Source organism: Chelonoidis abingdonii, chromosome 1 (assembly GCF_003597395.2).
Source record: "Chelonoidis abingdonii isolate Lonesome George chromosome 1, CheloAbing_2.0, whole genome shotgun sequence".
NCBI classification, from domain to species: domain Eukaryota; kingdom Metazoa; phylum Chordata; order Testudines; family Testudinidae; genus Chelonoidis; species Chelonoidis abingdonii.
This window is the reverse complement of record NC_133769.1, coordinates 31,290,308-31,315,543: the sequence shown is the minus strand read 5'-3', so window position 1 is coordinate 31,315,543 and position 25,236 is coordinate 31,290,308. Positions and strand designations below refer to the sequence as shown.

Genomic DNA, 25,236 nt, shown 5'->3' with positions numbered 1-25,236 from the left:
ACCCCTTTCTCTCAGTCTCTCCTTCCCCAGGGAACCCCCACCCTCTATCCCCACCTTGCCTCAGTATATGGCTACTGCCAGTCATTGTCTAGCCCCACACCCTGGGGCAGACTGCAGTATCAGCCTACTCATCACTGGCAAGGAGGGTTTGGACCTGCTGTCTTGGCTTACCCGTAGGCTACCCTCTGCAACCCCCAGTAGCTGTTAGCCCAGTGCTAGGCCACAGCCTGGGGCTTTCCAGGCTAGAGCTCCCCAGTTCCTCTGCCTTTCGCCAACCCTGCTCCACTCAGGTACCTTATGTCCAGCTCCCTACAGTCAGGCCCATCTCCCTCTATAGCTAGAGAGAGAGATGGTTTTGGGCTTCTGGCTCACAGCCTCTTATAGGGTCCAGCTGGGCCTGATTGGAGCATGGCCACAGCTGAGCCTACTTTCCCCAATCAGCCCAGGCTTCTTGCCCCAGCCTAAAGGCTGCTTTCTCCAGCCACAGCCCCTTCCCAGGGCTGTTTTTAACCCCTTCAGAGCAGGAGCAGGGATCTACCCTGCTACAGTCCTTGACATTTACTTTTCTAGTGACCAAATTCAGGATTCCAAAATTTACTCCACTCTGATTGAGTCATTTATCTGCTTAGACAGTCTGCTTTTTTGTTTCCCTTTTACATTCATTTCCTTGATGGAGAGAACATTGCTCTGCACCCAGCTCTCACAGTTTCAGAGTATGTGTACGCTGCAGTCAGACACCTGAAGCTGGCCCAGGCCAGGTGACTTGGACTAAGAGGCTATTTAATTGCAATATAGATTTTTGGGCTTGGGTTGGAGCCCCGGCTCTACAACCCTGAAAGGTGGGAGAGTCTCAGAGCTCAAGCTGCAGCCTGAGCCCAGAAGTCTATACTGCAATTAACCAGCCCTGCAGCCTAAGCCCCACAAGCCCAAATCAGCTGGCACAGACTAGCTGTGAGTTTTTAACTGCAGTGCAGACACACCACAATGGCTTCCTGCTTATGCTTATAGTTCTTGCCTGTCTGGGCTGCAGCAGTTTTGCTGTCTGATACATGTAGATGTCATATGAATCTCTTTTTATATATGCTGTCAAACAAGTCCATTTTATTATAGAATTGCTTAGCAAGAACAGAATCATTGGGAATTTTCACAAGAGTCCTAAACCTTTCAGCACCAAACCACTACAATACTTGTTGTTTGTATTTGTTTCTTTTTAGTTTTTTAAATATGTGTTTTCAGAATTCTCCTAGTGTCCATTAGTCCTGGAACGCTCAACAACTCCACAAGACCTGTTTAGAAAGTAATCTTTCAGAACGTTTGCAGAAGGTCTAACGAGGCTGGCCATTTTTTTCCTGCTTCCTAGTCACCACCTATTTCAAATTCAAAACTTTTGTTTCTTTTACAGACACAGTAGTATCCTTTTCAGTTCAGTGTGCAAACACAGATATAAGGAAGAGTGGATATTATACTATTCCTCCAACTTCTGCCTTCTCTAAAATATCTTGAATTCATCTTACTATTAACATTAACATATCAGTAAACTACTGACTTTTTTTAAAAAATGTACGAGACTTCTAGAGCTTTGTCTTCGTAAAAAGAGACACAGCTATACTGAATCTGTCGTCACACAAATGGCAGAAAGTCTCCAGCCAGAAGACTACAACACAGCATGCACTGCCATGAGTGCTGCGACATTAAATCAACTGGCAAAAGAGTGCTCTGGCAGTTCCGAAAAGGTGAAAAGCCAGCTTAACAGGCTACGTGGAGATCTCTGCAAGGTAAGGGAAGTCCAGATCGCAGTGAGCCAGAATTGTCAGCCTCATTGGGGCCCATTACCAGCGAAGGCAACTTTGAGGAGCACTAAGAAATAAAACCATCTTTGCCCCTCCAGTCTTTCTGGCTGACTGCCACTTGCCACAGCTGCAGATTCAGTCTAGAGTAGGTGTTTGTGAAACTAATATTAGATCTATTGTTATAATTCCTTTCTAACTGGAACTATCGCTAAGTCATTACTGGGATATATCTAGGTTTACAAGATGGTTTTATTATCACTATTAACTGTTTGTGTTGTATCATCTACAGCCCCAAACAGGAACAAAGGCCTAATTGTGTGAGTGCTGTATGAATTTATGGTGAGAGATAATCCTTGCCCCAATGAGCATACAATCTAATTTGAGATCAAACACAGAGTGAGAACAGCAAATAAAACGGCTAGAAGGAGGATGAGAGCAATGAAGAGAAGACCATGCAGTTACATAGATAGCTACTGCACAGACTGACAGGTAACATTTTTTTTAAATCCCCAATTTATTGTGTAACCAAACCATCAACAGAGGGCCAATGTCCTGTATAAAGAAACTGCTTTCATGGGGAAATGTTCACCTAGCTTGCAAAATTTGTGAAACGAAAAGGGAATTCAACTATAAGCTGTTCTTTTATCAACACTTTTTAATGTGTTTATTAAAGGCATCTTTTTATGCAACGTTTATGAAGTCCAGCTATATTATATAGCAGTAATTTCTTCCACCCACACTCTATCAAATTAGGTCAATTACAAACTGTTTGTAAAAGCTATTGCATGGTAAGGTGTATCTGCAATTTAGGATAAGCAAAGTAAGCTACTATAGATCTTATGTCATTTCAATATATTTCTGCTGTAATGAAGTTTTGGATCTGTTGCAAACATCAAAATCAAAAGTTTAACCATTTAACATTATATCATGACACTGTATTCATGTGAACATTGTAAAGTATTATTATTCACGAATATATTTTGTATGCCCTTTTGCTCCTTCTTACCAAAATCTTGGCAGTTATACTGCATTTTAAAAAAAAAATCAAAGCGTATGCTTAATAAACTAGAAATGGGTTGAACACACCATGGTCCCCTTCATAAACAAAATAATGTAGACAATTCACACAATAACATTCACATTTCTCTCCTTTACATTTCTAATATGCTGTCATATCTATTACCCAGTCCAGTTACACCCTACCCTCCCTATTCCGTCCTCTGTCTTTCTTTCATTATAATCACTCTTCTTTCTCTAGGCCAGATCATAGGAGCATGTTCTTAGCAAGATGTGCAGACAGAATTTAAAACACGAATGAGTTACACATATTAAGTAGAGGATACACGCCACAGTTTTATTTTCCCTTCTACAGGAGAACAAACTGCCACTCTCATTGTAACTACCGGTCTTCCAGATGACTGCCTTCATGAATCCACACTGCAGACAATGCTCAAACCTTGAGTGTGTGAGCTCAATCTATTTCATTTAACCTGACTGCATCAAGCAAAGGTTTCAAGGAGGCAAGAGTATAAACGGATCCCTCAAATGAGTCTATTTCGTCTAATTATACAACATCATGAACTGCTGGCTTCTGGGACAGTGAATCAGCCAAACCCTCTCTCTCTCACTGTATTTTGAGGTGATGACAGATAGTTTTCCACCTACATAAATAGTGAGTTGCTCATTTACTAAGCTTACGGTTGTGCCTGAAGTTGAACCTTAAAAGCAACTGCAGTACTATTAAGGCAGAAATGGACCATGATAATCATATGTGACAAGCTGTTGATGCAAAAGAGCATGAGGTTGCTCTTCAGATTTTTCATGACAGTGAGAGTATCATGCATGGGTGTATATGTTACAGTGCATATTGTTTTTCAGGATGTGTTGGAGAAGGAAATGAAAGCATTAGGGAGTGCTGGAGTGTCTTATCTCCAGAATTTTAGGTGTGCAGATGATGGGAAGGTGGCAAGGAATGCTAGAGCCTTTCCCCTTAACTTATATTTATGCTCCCAAAATTTGAATTGATGGAGTATGTCCTGACGTAACTTGCCCAGTCCAACCAAGTGAAATTTTTGTTTGTGCTAATATTACACCTAGATGTCCTTGAGGTGTAAATAAGGTAAAGATTCTGCAAATAGAACATTGTTAACAATTTGTTCATGCTTAGGCCGAAGTAGAATCCAGCCCAGTCAACCAGAGAAGTATGGGGTCTGCAACAGAGAGAAGTAAAGTGCACAATAATAAAATCCAGTAAAGTACATGAGACTCTGGATATGGCATACAGCAAATCTGTGAATCACGTTTTACACCAATATCTTTCTGACATAACATGATGCAAGGAAATCAACATCTAATTTTAAATAATAGCTCACCATCATTAAATTATTGATACTCAAAATACGGTATACTTGTGATGTTCCATACATATATAATATTCAATTTAATGATTCAGAACCCCATTAATATTTCAGTCTAAAAGCCAAACATTGAAAAACCTCATGAAATGTTATTCCAATATTTTATCAAAGGGAGGATCTGATACTTACATGACGGTGTTAATGCCTGACAGTTGTTGAAACATCTGTAGACCACAACCCACAATTAAAGCTCTTCGAGTTGGAGGGTATGTCAGCATTCTGCAGATCACAGGTCCAGCTTTAAAAACAGAAAAGTACAAAATGTATTATTAACCCCCCCAGTTCAGTACTCCCAGTTATTACATATTTCCCCCTCATTTTCACCAAATTCAGAATATTTTGTTCATACTTGGTCTAGTTTCTCATTTTATGCATTCTACCAAATAGGAGACTTTCAGGGGGCTTAGGCCCAAAATGCAACTATTTAAAAAAAAAAATCCAGTTATAATCCAATAAATCTTGTTGATTACAAGACGTTCATTTAATAAAAAGGCTTATGCAAATTTAGATTCAGAACTTCCGTTGATATTAACACAGACCATGAAACTAAATGCATATGCTCTGCCACTGTTCGTATTCAGATTTTGCGATCAAAACACACTTCCAACTCCCACTGACTTCATTTGTATAGTGACTGCAGGTGAGGATGCATTTAGGAACTCGCTGGGTTGCTGCTCTCCAGTAGAAGAGCCAGCAGAAGGAGCACAAATTAATTGACAAAAACTTTCCCACACGTCTCTGGCATCTTCCATATGTGGAGATGGTAAAAGAGGAGCAAATGATATAGTCAAAGTAACTTTGTGCTCCACAAGGAGGACAGAAATACGTTTGCCAAACAGAAAATGTTTCTTTCCCTGACAAGTTTAATTTTAAAGTTTAAGTGTCCTAAAAACAATGTGACAAAGAAAGCTATAACATGAAAACAAAAAAAGTGTATGAGTTTGTGCCCGTAGTGCCATTAAACAGAATATGTTCTGTTTCTAATTATATTTTACACATTTACATTATATATGGTATAGCTGCCTACAGCACCTAATAAAAAATTAAGATAGGCATAAGAATCAAAATAGATTAAGTCAAAGGAATAATATAAGAAAAGCTAAACAAAAAAAATCAGTTCTGACATCCTCAAAGATCTAAGCTTTATAGGTTTATTTCTAGATTTTCCTCAACATTTCTCCTCAATATGTTGCTCTTGATTAACAATTAACATGAACTGTGGAAATCTCTTGTGAAATGAAGGGCCGTTTACTAACAAAGTAAGAAAGATTTCTATACACTGATATAAACAGTTCTGATTCAGGGATGCTGGATATTTGTAAGTAGTTTCAACAACTGAATTATGAAACAAGTTCAAAGAGACTCTCTTACTAAAAACTGGTCAACCTTGTTTAGACAAGAGCCACTTTCCACAACTTTAAAAATAATGTTTTTTATTGACACCCCACTTCTTGTCATCAACCAACTACCTCTTCATCATTAAAAGAAGATTCATGGGCCAACACAGGAGAAAACAACATTTACAGAATTAATGAGAAGACACTAAAATAGAAGGATAACTAGAGCTCAAGTCTTACCTCCCCAGATACTTTTAAAATGTTTCATCAGCTAAATTCAGTAAATTTGTTTGCAATTTTTCATGCTTTTGACCTCGAGTCACAAATATGATGCCAAATTATCATTCTGCTTTATGCTGAAGATAGAAGGTTTACTACAAATCTGTGCCAGGGCAATTGCACATCTGATTAGATATAAACAAAATTAAAGAGTTTTCTTTCACAAAATTCATAGCTTTTGGCAAAAAACCCAAAAAACAATAAAGTGCCTGAATAAATAAAATGCATCATTAAACTCAGTATTACAGAAGGTTTGCAATCCTAAGAAAATCCAAAGAAACAAATTGACTGAGCATCTGTAAAACAGATACTTTTAAAAAGATAGTGAGTGTGATTCTTATATTATTTAAAACCACCTGGCTTTAACTGTTTTCAGTATTTTGCATTCTGTATGTCTCATGCCAGCAAAATAAAAGGTGCTCTTAAACAGTACCAGCTAGCAATTTACTAGAATTACGTTTCAGACAAGATGTACAGTATTAAATAGCGAAGAGATGTCGTCCCTGGGTGGGTTTTTCTGGGGAGCCGCGGTGGGCGGCGGGGTTGTAATCGTCTGTTAACAGCACGGTCTCACTTCAAGCAAACAAGTTTGTAAGTGTTCATGTCAAGGTGTTTCAGAGTCAGATATCATTAGTAAGGGCAATACCAATACTAGTCTTCTTCCATAAGAAAAAGTCCAGACAAAGAGAAGAAACATTTAATGTTTCTGAGGAAACACTCTGCATAACTGATGAAATGAAAGAATCCTGTAACGACTTTAGATCTTCATGCAAATGTGACCTCTGCTAAAATAGTACTGGCTGATCTTATTTAGAGTGATGGTCTCAGATAAGTAAATTTATGTCAGTTAATAATATCAATACATAAGCTTGCAATGAATTAAAATATCCATAGTAATAGACTGTAATAACCTACCCCTAACTTATGTTAAAATGAGACTGATGGATGAAGTGAGAGATGGATGGTGAGAAAAGGATGATGGTGTCATGGGAAGTAAAGTCACTGGCTATGATATCACAGGAAATAAAAACATACCGCTTATGAGGTTATGACCTAAATACTTGCCCTTTCAGAGTCTGATCTACTCCCTCAAGCTCCAACCACCAACTGAAGACCCATCTTAGCTACAGAGATTTCGGAGTTTGGCCTGGAACCCCTAAACCAAAATGACTGATAAATGTTGCCACCCCAAAAATGATCAAGAAACACAGCTACAAGCATGAAAAATCTGTGAGAGGGCGAGAAAGAGAGAGGAGAGAAGGGATTTAAAAATACATACAAAGAGATCTGTAAAGGAAAAATGGATGTTTGTGAAAAAGTCTCTTAGAATTTCAGTGTTCACCACAAACATCTCAATGTCTTTTAAATTAGAAGTGGACCCTTCCCAGATTCTTTAGATCTCCCTGAGGCCCTTCTTACCTACAGAGGGAAATCAAAAGGATTTGGTGTGTGGCTCAGAACCCATAAACCAATTACTTATATGTGGCACCCCCTTTAGAAGTGAAAAAACTGCACTGAAAATAGTGAAATTGAGCAAGTTGAATGCTACCCTGGAGAACTGGATTTTATACCTGGCTCTGCCAAACAGTTCCTAAGTGATTCTAGGCAAGTCACTTAAATCAGACATTTCACAGGTGATCACTAACTGTGTTGCTCCTCCAGATGAATGACTTGAGATTCTAGGGTCCAATCTGCAGAAGTGCTGGGTTCTCAGCTGTAGTTAATGGGAGCTGGTCTTTTACTATAGAAGGGTTATAAAATGCTAAGTACATTGAAAAATCTGGATCTAGTTATCTCAAATTGATCACCCAAAATTAGTGAATATTTTTTACCTTAATCTCTGTGGCTCAGTTCCCCATCTGTAAAATGGAGATAATAATACCCCCTCATTTCACATTCATTGATATTTGTGATTCTCTGATCATAGTATCATAGATTTTAAGGTCAGAAAGGACCATTATAATCATCTAGTCTGACCTGCTGCACAATGCAGGCCACAGAATTTCACCAAACCCCTAACCCATGTCTGAGCTATTGAAGTCCTCAAATCATGGTTTAAAAGACTTCAAGGTGCAGAGAATCCTCCAGCAAGTGACCCGTGCCCCATGCTGCAGAGGAAGGCAAAAAAACCCCAGGGCCTCTGCCAATCTGCCCTGGAGGAAAATTCCTTCCTGACCCCAAATATGGCAATCAGGTAAACCCTGAGCATGTGGGCAAGACTCACCAGCCAGACACCCAGAAAAGAATTCTCTGTAGTAACTCAGATCCCATCCCATCTAACATCCCATCACAGGCCATTGGGCATATTTACCGCAAATAGTCAAAGATCAATTAATTTCCAAAATTAGGCTATCCCATCATACAATCCCCTCCATAAACTTATCAAGCTCAGTCTTGAAGCCAGATATGTCTTTTTCCCCCACTGCTCCCCTTGGAAGGCTGTTCCAGAACTTCAGTTCTCTGATGGTTAGAAACCTTTGTCTAATTTCAAGTCTAAACCTCCTGATGGACAGATACTCTGATGATGAGCACCACAGCAAACACCAAGCGGAAATTCATAATTCTGTCTTCAGAGCAGCGTTTCACAGTATGCAATAAAAAAGGTATGGGGCCTCCCACTGAACAAAGAGACAACAAAATAACATGAGCACTGTCCTCCCTGTCCACTGAATGCAATCATCTAATTAATGACTGCATCACAGTACATATGCACAAGGGGGCTGAAATAAGCACAGACACCCTTAATTCTGGCATTTCTGAACTTTGGAGTGCTTGATTTCAGAACCTTAATAATGTTATTCTAATGCAATTGTGTGTGTGTAAATTCGTAGGCTTTTCAAAGAGAAAACAGAAAAAAATTCCACCACATGGCATCAGATTGACACCCTCATGATTTATCAGCAGTAGTGAAAACATTAGCTTCACCACATAGACCTCTTTCACTTGAGGTAAGGGAGTGACTGAGAGCAGTACCAGTTTCTCAGTCTTCATGGGACCACCATTGGAGTGGAAAGGGAGACACAGTTTGCCATGGGTTTTGCAGCTATTTGCTGACAGCGGTGGAATGGTGAGATTCAGGAATCTTGGGTTCCTTTCCAGTCGCTGGAGAGGGTGTGCTTTAGTGGTAAGTCTGTTCTTCCTAAGCTTGACTCTCTTTGCCGCATCCTTTCCCGCCTATCTCTGTTCCAATCCTGTCCTTTCCCTACCCAGTTCCTCATCCCAATCCTGGTCTCCTTGCCCAGCCACTCTTAGTCTCCCCCCCTGTGAACTTCCCTGTCCTAGTCTCCACCAACATCTAGTCCTTGCCACACTCCCAATCTTCCTCCCCAAGCTTTTCATCCAATCTCAGTTCTCCCCTAGGTCCTTGTATGAGTCTTTTTGCTCTGTCAGTCCGTTTCCCTCACACACACCTTCAGTTCTCATCAGATCTGTGTCCCCTCCCCCTCACTTTTTTCACCCACTGGTTTTCAGTCCCACTCTCCTTATCCAGCCAGTTCTAGTCTCTCTTCCACACCAAACACTAGTCCCAGTTTCCCTCTCCCCACCACCAGCTCCAATCTCAGTCTTCCCCACCTACAACTTCTTTGTTCCAATCTACTTTTGCAGGTCCATCTTTACTCACCCACTGCATTCAATTCAGACAACTTCCTCCTCTGTGCTGTCCAGGCTTAGCATGGTGGGCATTTGGAGCACAGGAGAGAGAGATTCCCTCTTTTCAATTCTGGTGCCTGGATCACACAGTCCCCTGCAACCCATAGCAGCAATTGTAAGAAAAGTCTTGCTCAGCCCTGGGCTGGAGCATGCCCAGTGACATGGAAGCTTCGGAGATTTTAGCTCTTCCACTCTTCTACTGAGCATGCAGACTGATTTTTCAAAGTCTTATAACTAGGCCAAATTCCAGTGGATTTTCGTGGGGACAGCAAGGCATCCTTGAAACAAGAGCCATGCCCCTGGCAAATTCCCTTCTCCAAACATGGAGTCACTAGAGATTTTCAAAGAAAAGGTCACCAGAATTTTTTAGCATGGGCAAAACTTTGTATTTTCCCCTAAGCACCTCCTATCAAATTGGGATGTTTTCATAAAATCATAGAATATCAGGGTTGGAAGGGACCTCAGGAGGTCATCTAGTCCAACCCCCTGCTCAAACCAGGACCAATCCCCAGCTAAATCAACAAAACTAATTTTGCATTAACACTTAAATTCTAAGCATTTTTTTAATAAACATTCCTTTTTAACTTTATAGAACCCCTCTCTCACACACAGCTTTTTATGCTTTTAGCTGTGTTTCTTCATCATGAGCAGGGGCGAGCTAGGGCCAGATCGCTCACTGCTGCCAGCTCTAGGCCCCCTGCTAACTCCCAGGCTACCCTGGAAGCCTCGTCCCCCTGAAGCACGGAGCACCTCAAAGCATGGGGCGGTTGCCCCAGTCCGTCCTATGGACAGGACGGCTCTGCCTAGACCCTGCATCCCCCGAAGCACAGGGCCTCCCAAAGCACAGGGCCCAGGGCAGTTGCCCTGATCCATCCTATGGATGCGACGGCTTGGCTTGGACCCGTTCTGGGCACCACCAAAAATTATACAAACTTGGTGACCATGGGGCTATCTTCTACGCAGGGCCTTTGCACACTTGGCGTAACTGTATTTAAACAACAGTAAATACACAACTGGTATATTTACCGAGCTGGAGGATAACATTACATTGCCCAGCTCAGAACTATTTTCTTCTAGGGGAATAGATTGTGAGGATGCAGTTGGTCAAGTATGGAACAAAAACGTGGGGAAGTTGGCAGAACTCCAGAAACAAAAACCTGGGAAGGCTGGTAGATCTCCGGCAGCAAACAGATGTTTCTATTTTAATAGAGAGATGGGTTGGGCTCCTGGGAATCCTGAAAACAAAGACACTTTATTTTGTCAGCAAAGAAAAAAAAATCTATCCTTTGATAACACATTATTTGAGTGGAAGCTTTGTTGATGGAAAATCTACAGCCACTGAGCACATTCACAAAGAAGGGGGCAGATGCATCTCTCAAGAATGCTTTAAAATAAGACAAGAAGTAAAATCAAGTAGGGAAAGAAGATGGGGCAGAATAAAGAAAATAATATTTTGTCCTCATATGACACAGTCTTTCTGGAAAGTACAAACTACTGTAATAAAAGCCTTCAAAACCACAGAAATAATGAAACACGAAGTGCCCAGACAAAAGTGACAATTAAAATGATCCCACAGGGAGCTGAGAGAAGATGCTGCTATGAGTGTGAAAAGGCAATGAACTGGATAGGTGAAAGCAGAGGCTTCTGTTTGTGATGCTAGCTTGTCAGCTCCTTCAGAGACAAACACCATCATATGGTAACTCTGTGAAATTTAATTTTTAAGACTACTGATAACGTATAAACTGTATGTATATATAACGGTTGTTGGGATCGAACCTGAGACCTTGGGAGCTTAGTGCATAAGCCTCTATCGCATGAACTAAAAGCCAACTGCCTGTTAGCTAAGGCTGTAGAGCTGACTCATTTTCTCTCTCTCTTCTAAGTGGTCTCTGTACCACTAGATGGGACAGAACACCACACTCACAAGGTGTATGGGTTACATGTGCACTTTCCACTTTCCTTATGGCCTTGCTAGATATCTTTTGATGAGGGAAAGAGAGTTATAAAAAAGACTAATTTAGTGTAAGAGGAAAAGTTTATAATGTGATTTAAAAGAGACGATATTGAAGTACACGACACACTATTTATCATTATGTTGGAATTAAAAAATGTTTCTACTTCTGGATTTAAATATAGTGAAGGAATTTGGGGAAAATCCCAAACAGACAGTGTTTCATAATAGAGAAATGTTTTTAAACAACATTTGAGATATTTCATATATACACCTCTGTGCCCTGGTTCAGTGCAGGGATGGCTCTGGGACATGTGTATTAGTACTAGGAAGTTGAGAATGTGTCAAAGTCCCTCCCAGCCCCAATTAGCAATCTGCTCTCAAGGGATCCTTTCCGTCTGTTTCTGCACTTAGTTTCTTACATTAAGCATTGTACTTCATTTTCCGAGGAATACATATTTTAACTTCTCTTACTTTCCTTTGAATCTTACTGCAGAAATCAGGTCCCAGTCCTGTTTTCAATTAATTTATTTTTGCCTGATGCTTTTCCAGCTGATGAAATGAAAGATGGATGCATACTCTTCAGACACAAGGATATGTTCCTCATTTCCAAATAGCTGTTCCCTCTTCCTGGTTACTTTAGATCACTACCTAGACCGCTTACCAGTATTTCTTAATGATAAACCCAGTTTCCCTGAAAAGAGTTAAAATGGATGGAAATATTCCCAAGCAAAAAAACCCACAAGCAGTAAAATATTTAAACTAATCAAGTAGCCTAGAGCTCAGTGGAAGTCTGTATGGGATATGATTTGTTCTTCATTCTTTGTTTGCTTCAGTGATGATACATTTAGTTTAAATTGGCTCGTAGGAAGTCTGGTTTGTCATCCATTGAATTATATCAATTTTTTTCTCTTTGTGTAAATCCATTCTGAAAAATGAAATACCATTAGCAGAGACACACTTTTATTAAAAATGAAACAGACGTGACATTACATTAAGTTAAAATTGAGGGTCATATTCAAGCATGGTAAAAAGTAACTGTTTAAGTCAATGCAACTACAACATAGCTGACTGATTCCAAAATTAACGTACATACCCGGAAACGGAAATTCAAAGTTAAATGTACTGTCTGCCTCAGTGCTTTATATCTGGTTTTCTAACATCAAACCAAGTCAACAAATGGATTTACTAAGGACACCCAGAATCACTAACTGCATGAGTCTCTAATGGGGTCAAAACTCAAGACCTTCACTGCTAAGACTTAAGCAGATTCTTAAGTCCATCTTTACTGAGCAAAGCTCTTAAGTACCACTGAAGTCAGCAGGACCCAAATACAAACTTAAGAACTTTGCTGAACTGGGGCCCAAGAGCATAACTTCTATTTACTGAGCTAAAGTAGCAACTCCTCTAGCTGGCAGCTATAAAAGACTCAGGTCCTCTTATGTGCAGCAACAACAGGAGGACAAAGTCCCACATTCTCATAATGTAGAATACAGTAAATCAAAACATTGACTTCTTTTATTAAGTGCTGCAGTTAACTGAAACAAAGAAATACATTATGAAAGAAATTTGAACCTGGAACTGCCAAGAAAAAAATGATTGGATCTTTTGGGCATTGAACTTCAGATCTTTTAGCAACCTTTAAGAGAAACTGCAGAATGTGAGCAGAAGCTGAATTCAACAAATGCTTTAATAAAGTATATAGTCTTCACTGCCTTGAAACTTATATACTTTTTAGCAGCTGTGCAAAGTGTTTTACTCTAATTTTGCACAACTGTTAAGGACTACACAATGTGCAAGGTTGTGGATAATCCATAATCTCTCTCTCTCTCTCTCTCTCTCTCCATGCATTAATTCTATAATGCCATCAATAACAGCAACCAACTCTGTCTGGCAATTTATAGCTTGTTTTTTATAAATCCTTATCCTGCAATGTCTGTTTGGTTTTCAAGGTTTATGAGGAGACTGTCGTCGTATTCACATATACAGGAGTTTCTTGTTTGATCCGCTTTTTAGAACTACTTGAATCTTGGCAGTAATTCTTTGTTCCTGACTATGGACAATTGTTTGTACGCATTCAGACTAAAGATCTTTTCTTCAGCTGATCAAAGGGAAATAGTGTGGGTTTTGGCTTAATCAAATCCTTTCCTTAATCAGCAAAAAGTCCTGTGGCACCTTATAAGGTGCCACAGGATTCTTTGCTGCTTTTACAGACCCAGACTAATACGGCTACCCCTCTGATACTTTCCTTAATCAGTAATTTCAGTAATTGACAGATAGAAATCATTTATCATCAGCAATGATTTAAGTGTTACTGAAGGCAGAGGTGAAAGTAAGCCGGTACTTACCGGTACAGGGCGGGCCAGCGCTGGCTCTGACCCCCCATCTCCGCCCCTTCCCCCCGAGGCCCCCCCTTTCAGGGGCCAGAGCAGGCGCCAACCCAGCACCATACTGGTAAATCCCTATTTCTACTTTCACCCCTGACGGAAGGCGAATAGATAAGATAGAATTCACAAATATACCAAAGAGTTGCATAGATAGTGAGGCAAAAAATCAGCAGAATCATCAAGGAGGAAGGATACCAACTGAAAATGCAAATACTAGCTACATAACAGACACACTAAGTTCTCTTGTACTGCACAGTATATTTAATTTGGAAGATGGTTAGTTTGTGTTGAGTGGAAACATCTCTAATAATTTTCAGCATAATGAAGACAAAATGCAATTGCCTGAATATCACATTTATGTAATAATAGAAAACACGTATCACTAATCATGTCCCGCCTTAATCAAATTTCTTTGCATTTAAAAAAATGTTATTCTGTACAGGCTGGCTCGAGTTCCCCATAAAGCTGTGGAAGATCCAATGAAGCATAAGACCTTGGGGGTTTTTAAGTTTAAAAAACAAAATCACTCTGTACTTTATTTTTACCTAGCTGTTCCCAGTAGTGTTTCCTTGCAAACAAGTGATGCAACCCCAGATCCTGCTCTCAGTACACTGAAGGATACATATTCAAAGCTGAGAAATACAAGATAGTCATGAATGGTAGAAGGTGATCCCATTGTTTGCATAATGCGACGTACCATTAAACTTCCAAGTCACACAGTATGTTGCAGAGACGATGGCAACGTAAGGAGTGGGACAGTTTCACACAAAGGACAGAGCATGTTATGGGCTAGAATGGCCTTGTGGTTAAGGCCCTGAACTAGGACTCAAAAGATTTGAATTCAGTTCCTGGCACTGTAACAGGCTTCCTATGTGATCTAGAGAAAGTCAGTCAATCAATTCCCTGCCCTTGCAGGGGCCTATGGCATTGGCGCATCTCGGTCCCTCCTAGTCTCTGCCTGTAGCATATAATAATTTAGTCTCCTGTGGGCTGTAATACTTGGGCCTATTTTGGTTATTGGGTTTAGTGAGTGGGTGCTGGGTGGTTTGGTGTTCTGTGATAGCCAGGAGGTCATATTAGATGATCTGGTGGTCCCTTCTGGCCTTAAACATTACGATCATGACAGGAGCTTCCCATTGCCACTAAATATATATTGCTTAGGTGATTTAAAAGCCTAAGTCCCATTTCCAAAACAGCTATAGGTGCTTTTGAAAATTGTATGCAACATCTTTCAGTGACTGAGTTGTTCCCAAATTTGTGATGTACAACCCTTACTTCTGATCTGTTACGTAAGGGTGAGAGGACCATCCAGATCAGCACAAATTATGGAGCCCTTTTAAAAACTTAAACGATGCAGTATACATACAAAAAAACGAAAACAGTTAGGCCATGGGTGTGCCAACACCACTGCCTATCATGATGACCAATATTGTCCAATTGTTTCCTTGTACTCCTCGCATTTGTCTGCCTGCTGTCTTTTGTTTTAGACTGTAAGTTCTGTAGGGAAGGGAGTCTTTTTATTGTGTCTGTACAGTCCCAAGCACAGTGGAGTCCATGACTAGAGCTCCTAGACACTTTGGGAATAAAAATATTTAATAATAATAAAATGTGTTTAAGAATATGATGATTGGCCTTGGGCTCCGTTGGCACTCCCATAATTTTAAATGCATAATATTTTCACTCCAATACTGTAAAGGAATTAAGCCATTCCAAATCATCTCCAAACAGTTAAGCAAATGGATGTTTTTCAGATTTCTGAAGAGATAAAAGCTCAATTTTAATAGTGAGATCTCATCAAGGAAAGCAACGAAATGACAATACTATTGATATAGGATGTTATTTCCTACAATACTAGCAGTAAGTTGCATCAACAGATGATTGCTTTTTCTTGGTTCAAAAAAATAAAGGGAAGTGTCAGGAACAATTTATTTATAGTTGAGGACAGAAGCAAACATACGCCACTCTGATAGTAAAGCAAGCAGTGCAGTTCTGACCCACAAGTACAGTTTACCATACTCATAGGAGAAGTGAAATGTTTCAAGAGGCTAATATAAATTTCAGTGCAACTACCATATGTTCACATGATATCTTTTATACAGTATGTAAGAGTATTTCTTTGAGATATGCCCCACGCACAAGGAAGGCAAATATACAGTTTTGGCTCAGAAAGTTCTATTTTAAAGGCAGAGTACAAATTTTAGTCTATTTCACCTATGGGAGTGATTTGCTTCAGGATCACAATTTCATTCTGTCTAGGAAAACCATGATATATTACCACTCCTGAAACACAATTCATCACTGAATAAAATCCAATAAAATTCTCCTACACAAAAGCAAAGCAAAGCAATGCAATACAATACTAAAGCCACTACACATCAGAATTTGCAGGAGGCAATTTAATTTTATGCATTTTCAGGCACATGGTCTTCTAATCAACAAAACATTAAGGCTTTTATTCATTTAAAAGTTATGCGATGCTTTCAGTACATGTTGAGGATTATCCTATTTACCAGATGTGCTTCGTTTCACAGATGGTAATCAAGACGTGGTGGCGATCCATTGCCAAAGGTGCAGGCCAGCTCACACCCTACCCTGCTCCTGAGAACTCCAGTCTTCTGTTGTGAACAAAGGCAGAAGTCTAAGTGTCACTCTCTGGGTATGTCTACACTATGGGATTATTCCGATTTTACATAAACCGGTTTTGTAAAACAGATTGTATAAAGTCAAGTGCACGCGGCCACACTAAGCACATTAATTCGGTGGTGTGCGTCCATGGTCCGAGACTAGCGTCAATTTCTGGAGCGTCGCACTGTGGGTAGCTATTCCGTAGCTATCCCATAGTTCCCGCAGTCTCTCCCGCTCCTTGGAATTCTGGGTTGAGATCCCAGTGCCTGATGGGGCAAAAATCATTGTCGCGGGTAGTTCTGGGTAAATGTTGTCACTCATTCCTTCCTCTGGGAAAACAACGGCAGACAATCATTTCACGCCCTTTTTCCCTGGATCGGTCTGGCAGACGCCATAGCACGGCAACCATGGAGCCCATTCAGCTTTTTTTTTTTTTTTTTTTTACTGTCACCGTATGTGTACTGGATGTCGCTAACAGAGGCAATACTGCAGCGTTCACAGCAAGTATTCATTTGCTTTTGCATGATAGCAGAGACGGTTATCAGTCGTTCTGTACTGTCTGCTGCCATTGTAAATTGGCAATGAGAGATGGTTATCTGTCGTTCTGTACCATCTGCTGCTATCATGGGTGCCCAGCTAAGGTCGGCGGGGACGCAAAGGCAAAAATGGAATGACTCCCCGAGTCATCCCTCCTTTATTGTATCTAAAAATAGAGTCAGTCCTGCCTAGAATATGAAGCAAATGTACTAGAGAACCAGTGTATCAGAGAACACCGAGAGCACAGCCGCTCCGTGTCAGATCCCACAGAAATGATGACTGCGTGTCATTCACGGGGGGTGCCCTGCAACAACTCCACCGTTGCTTCCCTCCTCCCCAACCTTCCTGGGCTACCGTGGCAGTGTCCCCCATTTGTGTCATGAAGTTATAAGTATGCAGAATAAGAAACAGTGACTTGTTAGTGAGATAAAATGAGGGGAGGCAGCCTCCAGCAGCAATGATAGTCCAGGCAGGACATTAAGCAGTGTGGGGAGGGAGCCCAGCATCCCACTGCTATGATAGTCCAGCAGTACAGAATCTTCTTTACACATGAAAGGGAGGGGGCTGATTGAAGCTCAGACCCCAGTTGCTATGATGAAGACGGTTACCAGGCGTTCTGTACCATCTACTGGGAATGGACCAGGAATCATTCCTATTTTTATCCAGGTGCCCACCCCGGACGGCCTACCTGAGGCCAGCCAGAGCACTCGTGGGCAGATGATGGTACTGCAGCTATCAAGCATATTGTACCGTCTGCCACCGGGAGGAAGAGGAGCGGATACTGCTCTTTACTGCTGCACATCGTGTCTACCAGCAGCATTGCAGTAGACATAGGGAGACATAAAAAGAGTCAAGAAACGATTTTTTTCCCTTTCTTCACGTGGGGGGTACATTGACGAGCTATACTCTGAATCACGCTGAACAATGTGTTTGAACCTACAGGCTATGGGAGCTCAGCAGAATGCAAAACTTTTCAGAGATTGCTGTGGACTCTGGGCTAGCTGGAGTCCTCAGTACCCCCTCCCTCCATGAGCGTCCATTTGATTCTTTGGCTTTCCGTTACGCTTGTCACGCAGCACTGTGTAGCCTGGAGATTTTTTTCAAACGCTTCGGCATTTCGTCTTCTGTAACGGAGCTCTGATAGAACAGATTCGTCTCCTCATACAGCGATCAGATCCAGTATCTCCCGTACGGTCCATGCTGCAGCTCTTTTTGGATTTGGGACTGCATGGCCACCCGTGCTGATCAGAGCTCCACACTGGGCAAACAGGAAATGCAATTCAAAAGTTCGCGAGGCTTTTCCTGTTTACCTGGCCACTGCATCCAAATTCAGATTGCTGTCCAGAGCGGTCACAGTGGAGCACTGTGGGATACCGCCCAGAGGCCAATACCGTCGATTTGCGGCTACACTAACCCTAATCCGATATGGTAATACCGATTTTAGCACTTCTCCTCTCGTTGGGGAGGAGTACAGAAACCAATTGAAAGAGCCCTTTATATCGATATAAAAGGCCTCGTTGTGTGGACGGGTATAGCGTTAAATCGGTTTAACGCTGCTAAAATCGGTTTAAACGCGTAGTGTAGACCAGGCCTTTGACTCTTCAGAGCTACTCTTTCCCTCAGAACCATGGGGGCTCTGTCCCAGGCCCCAATCTCTGGATTTCTTCCTTCCCAAAATAGTAGTAGTCCGTTAGTGGTCAGAAAAAGACAGTGCAAAAACCTCTATTCTGTTTAAATGTTCAGAGAGGAGTTTCTGGGGTTCTTGCCCTGTCTACCCATCAAGACTGAGAGGGGTGATACATCACACTGACATATCCTGGTCCCTAATGGATAGACCAAGTAAAACCATATGAACTGTGTAAAGATGGATGGTGAAAATAGAATCCTTCCTGCCAACCCATAAGGAAGGGCCGGGGCACCTACAGAGCTGCACTGGGGTTGCTGTGTGTGTGTGTGTGTGTGTGTCTCTCTCTCTCTCTCTCTCTCTCGCTGACAGACAGACAGACAGATAGAGCTGTAGGACAGTTGATCCACATGGAATGTAGCACCTAATCACACCACTTCAATATCATAGGGCTGTTTAAATTCCAGCTGGCACTCAGAAGCACAGAGCAACAAAGTAGTTCTATGCTGTGGAAGAAACAGAAATTAAAATACAAGAGAAAACCTTCTATATTACTTTTTGGGGTTATTTTTTCAGGATCAAACTTTAAGATCGTGCCTTCAATAAACTTAGCTAAATACTTTTCATGGTGATAAGTTATTATAGTTTATATTACCGTAGTGCCTAGGAATCTTAGTAATGGATCAGGATCCTACAGTGGTAGATGCTGTGCAAACGCAGAACAAAAAGAGTCCCTGTCCCAAAGAATTCACTATTTAAAACAGGAGACAACAGTAAAATACAGGCTGTTGGGGGAGTACAAGAAGTCAGCATGATAGGCAGTGGTCTCAGCACACCAGCTGCCTAAGCATTATCAAGGTTTTTTGTTGGCAAGATGATAAAGAGTTTTAAGGAGGAAATGAGGCAGCTTTCAGTAGCAGATGATTACGGGGAATGAGATAAGCCGGGGTGGGCAAACTTTTTGGCCTGACGGCCACATCTGAGTATGGAAATTGTATGGTGGGCCATGAATGCTCATGAAATTGAGGTGTGGGGTGCGGGATGGGGTGAAGGCTCTGGCTGGGGGTGTGGGCTCGGGGGTGGGGTTGGGGATGAGGAGTTGTGGGTGTAGGAGGATGCTCTGGGCTGGGACCGAGGGGTTCAGAGGGCGGGAGGAGGATCAGGGCTGGGGTAGGGGGTTAGGGTGCAGGAGGGGTCAGGAGTGAGGGTCCGGGCGGCACTTATCTAAAGCAGCTCCCAGAAGTAGCGGCATGTGTCTCCTCTTCAGCTACTATGTGGCGGCATGGCAAGGCAGCTCTGCATGCTGTCCCATCTGCAGGCACCCCCCGTAGCCCCCACTGGCCGCAGTTCCTGGCCAGCGGGAGCTGCAAGGGCTGTGCTTGGGGCGGGGCAGTGTGTCGAGCCCCCTGGCTGCCCCTACGTGTAGGAGCCAGAGGTGGGACATGCCGCTGCTTCTAGGAGCTGTGTGGAGCGGAGCAAGACCCTGACCCCACTCCCCGGCGGGAGCTCGAGGGCTGGTTTAAATCATGTGGAAGTCTACATGCGGCCCTCGGGCCATAGTTTGTCCACCCCTGGGATAAGCACAACTGTTCTTATCTGAAAATTTAACAAGTGAGCGATGGAGACTGGCTTCATGGGTCAATCGAAGGCATGAGTTAACAGTTTGATAGTGAATGAGAGAGGATCAGTACGGTGGGGATTGGCTGCAAAGAGCCTTGAAAGGGAAGACAAGCAGCTTATATTTGATGTAATAAAGAAGAAGGGAAAACAAGTAAAAGGATGCACAGAGAGGAGTGATGTTAAGAGAGGGGATATTAAGGGATTTGTTTTAGCCACGTAGAGCTTAGGTGACAGTTAGACAAGCTGTAATTTTAGTTTGGACAGAAGGAGACAGACCTGGAGTAGAGGTAGATCTGTGAGTCAACAGCATAGAGATGGTAGTTGAATTTGTGTTTGTGGATGAGATTACCAGAGATAAGGTGTAGAAGGGGACCAAGGACAGCACCCTGTGGAACCCCCACAGAAAGTTGGAGAGCGATGAGGAGGATCCTCTGAATAAGAAACTGAAGGACCAATTAGAGAGGCAGGAGAAGAACCAGGAGAGGACAATCACATAAGGCCAGGGAGGACAAGATTTTTTAAAAAAAGAGTATGAGTAGCTGTGTTGTAGGCAGCTGACAGGCCAAGGAGGATTAGGATGGAGTATTGGTTCTGAGCTTTAGCTAGGAATAAGTTATTAAAAAAACTTTGCCAAGAGCAGTTTCAGTGGCATGTAAAGAGCAGAAGCTGGAGTGGAGAGGGCTTAGGATGAAAATGGAGCAGAGGAACTCCAGACAGTGTATTCAGTGAGGTTAGATTAAACGAAAGGGAGGTGGGGCAGTAGTTGGAGAGGCAAGTGGGTCAAGGGTGGTGCTTTTTAAGTTGGAAGAAATTAGAGCATTCTTGTATCATGAGTGGAAAGAGCCAGAGGACAGTGAAGTCAAAGAGAAAAGTAAGGGGGATGAGAGCGGGCACAAGGGAGATCAAAAGATGGGATGAGTCCCTGGGACAAGGGGAGGAGTTACAGGAGGAGAGCAGACAGCAACTTCTATGTCTGTGATAGGGAAGAAGAAGGCCAGAGTTGTAAGAAATCAGCAAGATCCTCTGCGGAGAGAGAAGTGAAGACAGGAGGAAAGGAGGATTTGAGTAGTGAGTCCAAAGGTTGTGAAAATGTGGCTGGGATTGCAGACGTGGGATTCAATTAAGTTGGAGAAGTAGAATTGTTTAGCTAGGAAGATGGCAGAACTGAAGGAGGAAATAATGAATCTGTAATGGAAAAAGTCAGCCTGGTCACGGGATTTCCATCAGATTTGCTCCATAGTGCAAGAGCACAAGATACCAATGTTGGGGCTAAGCAAGGGCTAGGGTTTGGCAGGGGAGACCTTGTGACTGGAGAGAAGGACAAAGTCAAGGGTGGAGGAGACTGAAGCATGGAGAGAGCCAACAACCATAAGAAGGGGAAAATGGGAAGAGAAGGCGGGGAGCAGAGGGCTGTGAGCAGATGAGAAGTTATCAATGCTGATGGATTGGACGTCATGGAAAGGCAGAGTGACAGGGTGTGTGGGGTGATGCTGAAAGAGGCTGAGATACAGTAGGGGGTAACTCAGCAATGAGAGAGAAACAGAGTGCAGTGCTGAGTTAAGACCAGCTCAACCAAACAGCTTTGTGGGCGAGTGGAAGAACTGAACCATGGCAGTGGGTCAAATCAAGAGGTGAGGGCAACTAAGGGGTCAAAGGGATTACATGGAAACTGATGTCACTGACTCAATGAGAGATTTGATGCAAGGAAGAGGGAGAGACAGGAGACAAAATCAGAGAGGAAGGTTGATGGGGAGGAGTTGGGTGGACACCAGAGGACAGCAACAAGGAGGAGGAGAGGAAAGAAGAGTGGGATGCAGTGCTGTTCAAGAGAGGAGAAAGAGTGGGAAGAGAAAGGAACAGGATAAAAGTCCAACAACTCACTTCAGTTGGATCCAAGATGGGGACTGTAAGAGAAGGAGAAGCCTCCATAAGAGAAGGAAGCTGCCTATGGAGCATCAGATGAAGTGATCTAGGTCACTGACTGATCTTTTTGGAGATAGAATGGGCATTTCAGAGACAGCAGAAGGGTAAGATAAAAGGAAGGAGGGATGAGAGAGAGGTTAGGAATTGTGGCACAAGAAGGGCAGAGGTGGTGGTAGCGATGGATGTGGGACATTGGGATGGGCATGGGGAGAGGGCCAGTGTTGAGGCAAATGTCACCAGAGATAGGGAAGGCAGTGGCAAAAGGAGTGTGTGGATGTAGGATCTGGATTTGTGCTCTGTTACTTTGGAAAATCAACTCACCGTCTTAAATAAATTAAGAAATCTGTACTACACACAAATGCAAAATTTTTTGTATCTGTTCAAAACCAAGCCCTTGGCCAGGGCTTCAGGGCAATCTGTATGGGCACTGTACAAAGTTAAACATGAAACCAGCGGATAAGTTCTTCATGGCTGTTCACTGCAGTAGCATGATACTGCTGACTGACCAATGAGCTGCTAAAGTGAAGATATTCACTTCCACCCATATCCCCTGCTCTTCACAGAGTAAGGCCAGAAGGGACCATTATGATTATCAGAACTCTAAATAGCTGTCATGGCTGTGGGGTTACCATGTGCTAGCAGCTACAGAGGTTAGTTATGGTTAAGGCTGCGAGTCTGTCATGGAGATTGCGGAAGTCACAGATTCTGTGACTTTCCGAGACCTCCGTGATTTCCACAGCTGCAGCAGCCAGTGCAACTGACCCCAGGGCCAGCTGCTCAGGCGGCCCCTGGGACAGCCACACAGGCTACTACTCAGGCGGTCCCAGGCAGCTGGTCCTGGGGACTCCCCAAGCTGCAGCCAGTGCGGCTGGCCATGGGGACCGCCCAAGCAGCAGCAGTCCTGAGGACCGCCAGAGAAGCAGAGGACTCAGGGACAGCCGGAGCAGCAGCGGTCCCAGAGACTGCTGGAGAAGTGGCGGTCACGGGGACTGCCAGAGAAGCAGCAGTCCCGGTGACAGCCCGAGCGGCAGTCCTGGGGACTGTCGGAGAAGCAGTGATCCCGGGGGCCACCTCGGAGGCAACCTGAGCAGCAGCCCCAGGGGTGGCTGGAGGCAGTCAGCCCCCACCACTGGAGCAGTGACACCCCAGGGGCACCCCCCCGCCCAAGAGCAGTGGTGCCCAGGGGCCAGCTCAGAAGGCCCACCAGAGCAGCAGCGCCTTAGGAGCAGCTACGATTTAGTCAGGGGTATTTATAGTAAAAGTCATGGATGGGTCAGGGGATGTGAATTTTTGTTTATTGTCCGTGACCCATCCCTGACTTTTGCTAAACATACACATGACTAAATATTAGCCTTAGTAATGGTTGGAGTGGACCCTACAAAACGGCAAGTTATTTTCTTTGATAAGCATGTCTCTCAGTGCACAGTACGGACTTTTCATAATGTTTTGACGACTTTTCATAAGTGGCATGTAACCCGCTATGCAAATACATTTGTGGCAGTGAGCTTTGTCTGAAGAACCTACAGACCCCAAAAGTTGCGGTACAATCTCACATTCATCAATGAAAGAAAGCAATGGCTCCATCCAAACGTTATCAGGTTTCAAGGACAGGCAAACCTGAAAATGTCAGTGAGAACACTTCATACGATTATTAATTATAACAGATCAGTTGATGATGTACTGGGTCAGGAAACAATGAAAGTTATTTTTCAAATATCATATATAAGAGCCTCCTGCTACCTAATATGTCTTTATGAAGTCACTGGGAAGATACTTTCAGGTTGGTCAATATTAGTATTATTGTCCGACTATGCCTGCTGTCAGCTTCCCCTAATTTACTAAATGAGCTAGAGAGCAAATTCCTGATCAGGGAGATTATGGGGAAACTCTTGAACAAAACAGAGGTTCAGTCTGGGTGGGGAAGGAGGGAAGCTGAAGCAGGAAAAAGGCAGAAGTAGTAGGGCCACCCTGACAGTTTGGAGATGGGGGATTATCTTTGCATTTCACTTGGCATTTCACTTGGCAGCTGTTGAGCTGCTGGAGAGCTGCTAAGAAAGTCTCTGCCTCTGAAGACGGAAACAGAAGACTGGGAAAAAAGATCAGTTCAATTCTCCAGATGAATAGTAGAGGTAGACTGCACACGAGAAGGATGGGAGAGAAAGGAAAGGAAAAGGAAGAGAAGAGGAGCATTTTGCCTGCCTCCAGCACTTGGAAAAGGCAGTAAAATCCCAGAAGTTCCATGCCAGATGGAGCAACATATTGTCATAACAGAGAAAAGAATGGCACTCCCTTCCCTGTGGAGTTTACAGTCTGAGACTGACATTCAAAATGCAATGAGATGCGCAGAGGAATGATCTATCTTGGAGTATTTTGGGTTTTTAAATCTAGTGGATGAGAGTATTTTTTATTTAAGGAGGTTAGTATTTGTGGGCTTTGCTGAAGATGAGAGTCGATTTGAAAGAAGAAAGTAGGTCCTCAGACAGAGTTCAAGAGATCATTAGGGGAGAGAATATCTTACACTAACACCAAAGAACATACAGTGCATCGTTTCTAAATACCTTTAAAAAATAATAAAAGTGACAAAACCTCCACATGAAACTGAGATTCTTCTACTTACAGATACTGTAATAATGGTAAAAATAGATGGAAATATGATCATGCTAACTTTCCTTAGGAAAGCAGTAATAAATGAGACAGATAGATAAAATATCTTAACTGTAACCTGTCCATATAGAGATGCTCAGCCAGAAATCCTTTCATAAATATATGATTGTTAGCTTTGTTGAAGTATCTATGTAAAAAGATCACACACACATGCACGATATATATATAAAGCCATCCATTCCTAAACAATTGCTTCAGCTTCTTCACACAAGAAAGAATGTATATGACTGACACTGAAAAGTAAATCAGGACAACTATCTATGTATATAAGTGAAAATAAACAGCATATATACACATTTGTGTATTACAGATACACAATCAAACTAGCAATTCTGTGACATGATTATGTTATAACTGTAGACAGAATCTGCATGCATGTATCTTTTTATTTTATAAAAACTTGTTCTGGCACAATTTGACAAGCTATCTTT

General features: G+C 42.5%; 1 protein-coding gene across 1 annotated transcript in view; it reads right to left on the bottom strand.

The window, feature by feature from the left end:
• The window catches only part of SLC2A13 (solute carrier family 2 member 13), a 341,963-nt gene that overhangs the window by 167,388 nt on the left and 149,339 nt on the right, over positions 1 to 25,236 (bottom strand). Inside the window, exon 4 of the mRNA XM_032803991.2 lies at positions 4,337 to 4,445. Within this exon, the coding sequence (XP_032659882.1) occupies positions 4,337 to 4,445 (109 nt within the window). The remainder of the gene's footprint in view (positions 1 to 4,336; positions 4,446 to 25,236) is intronic.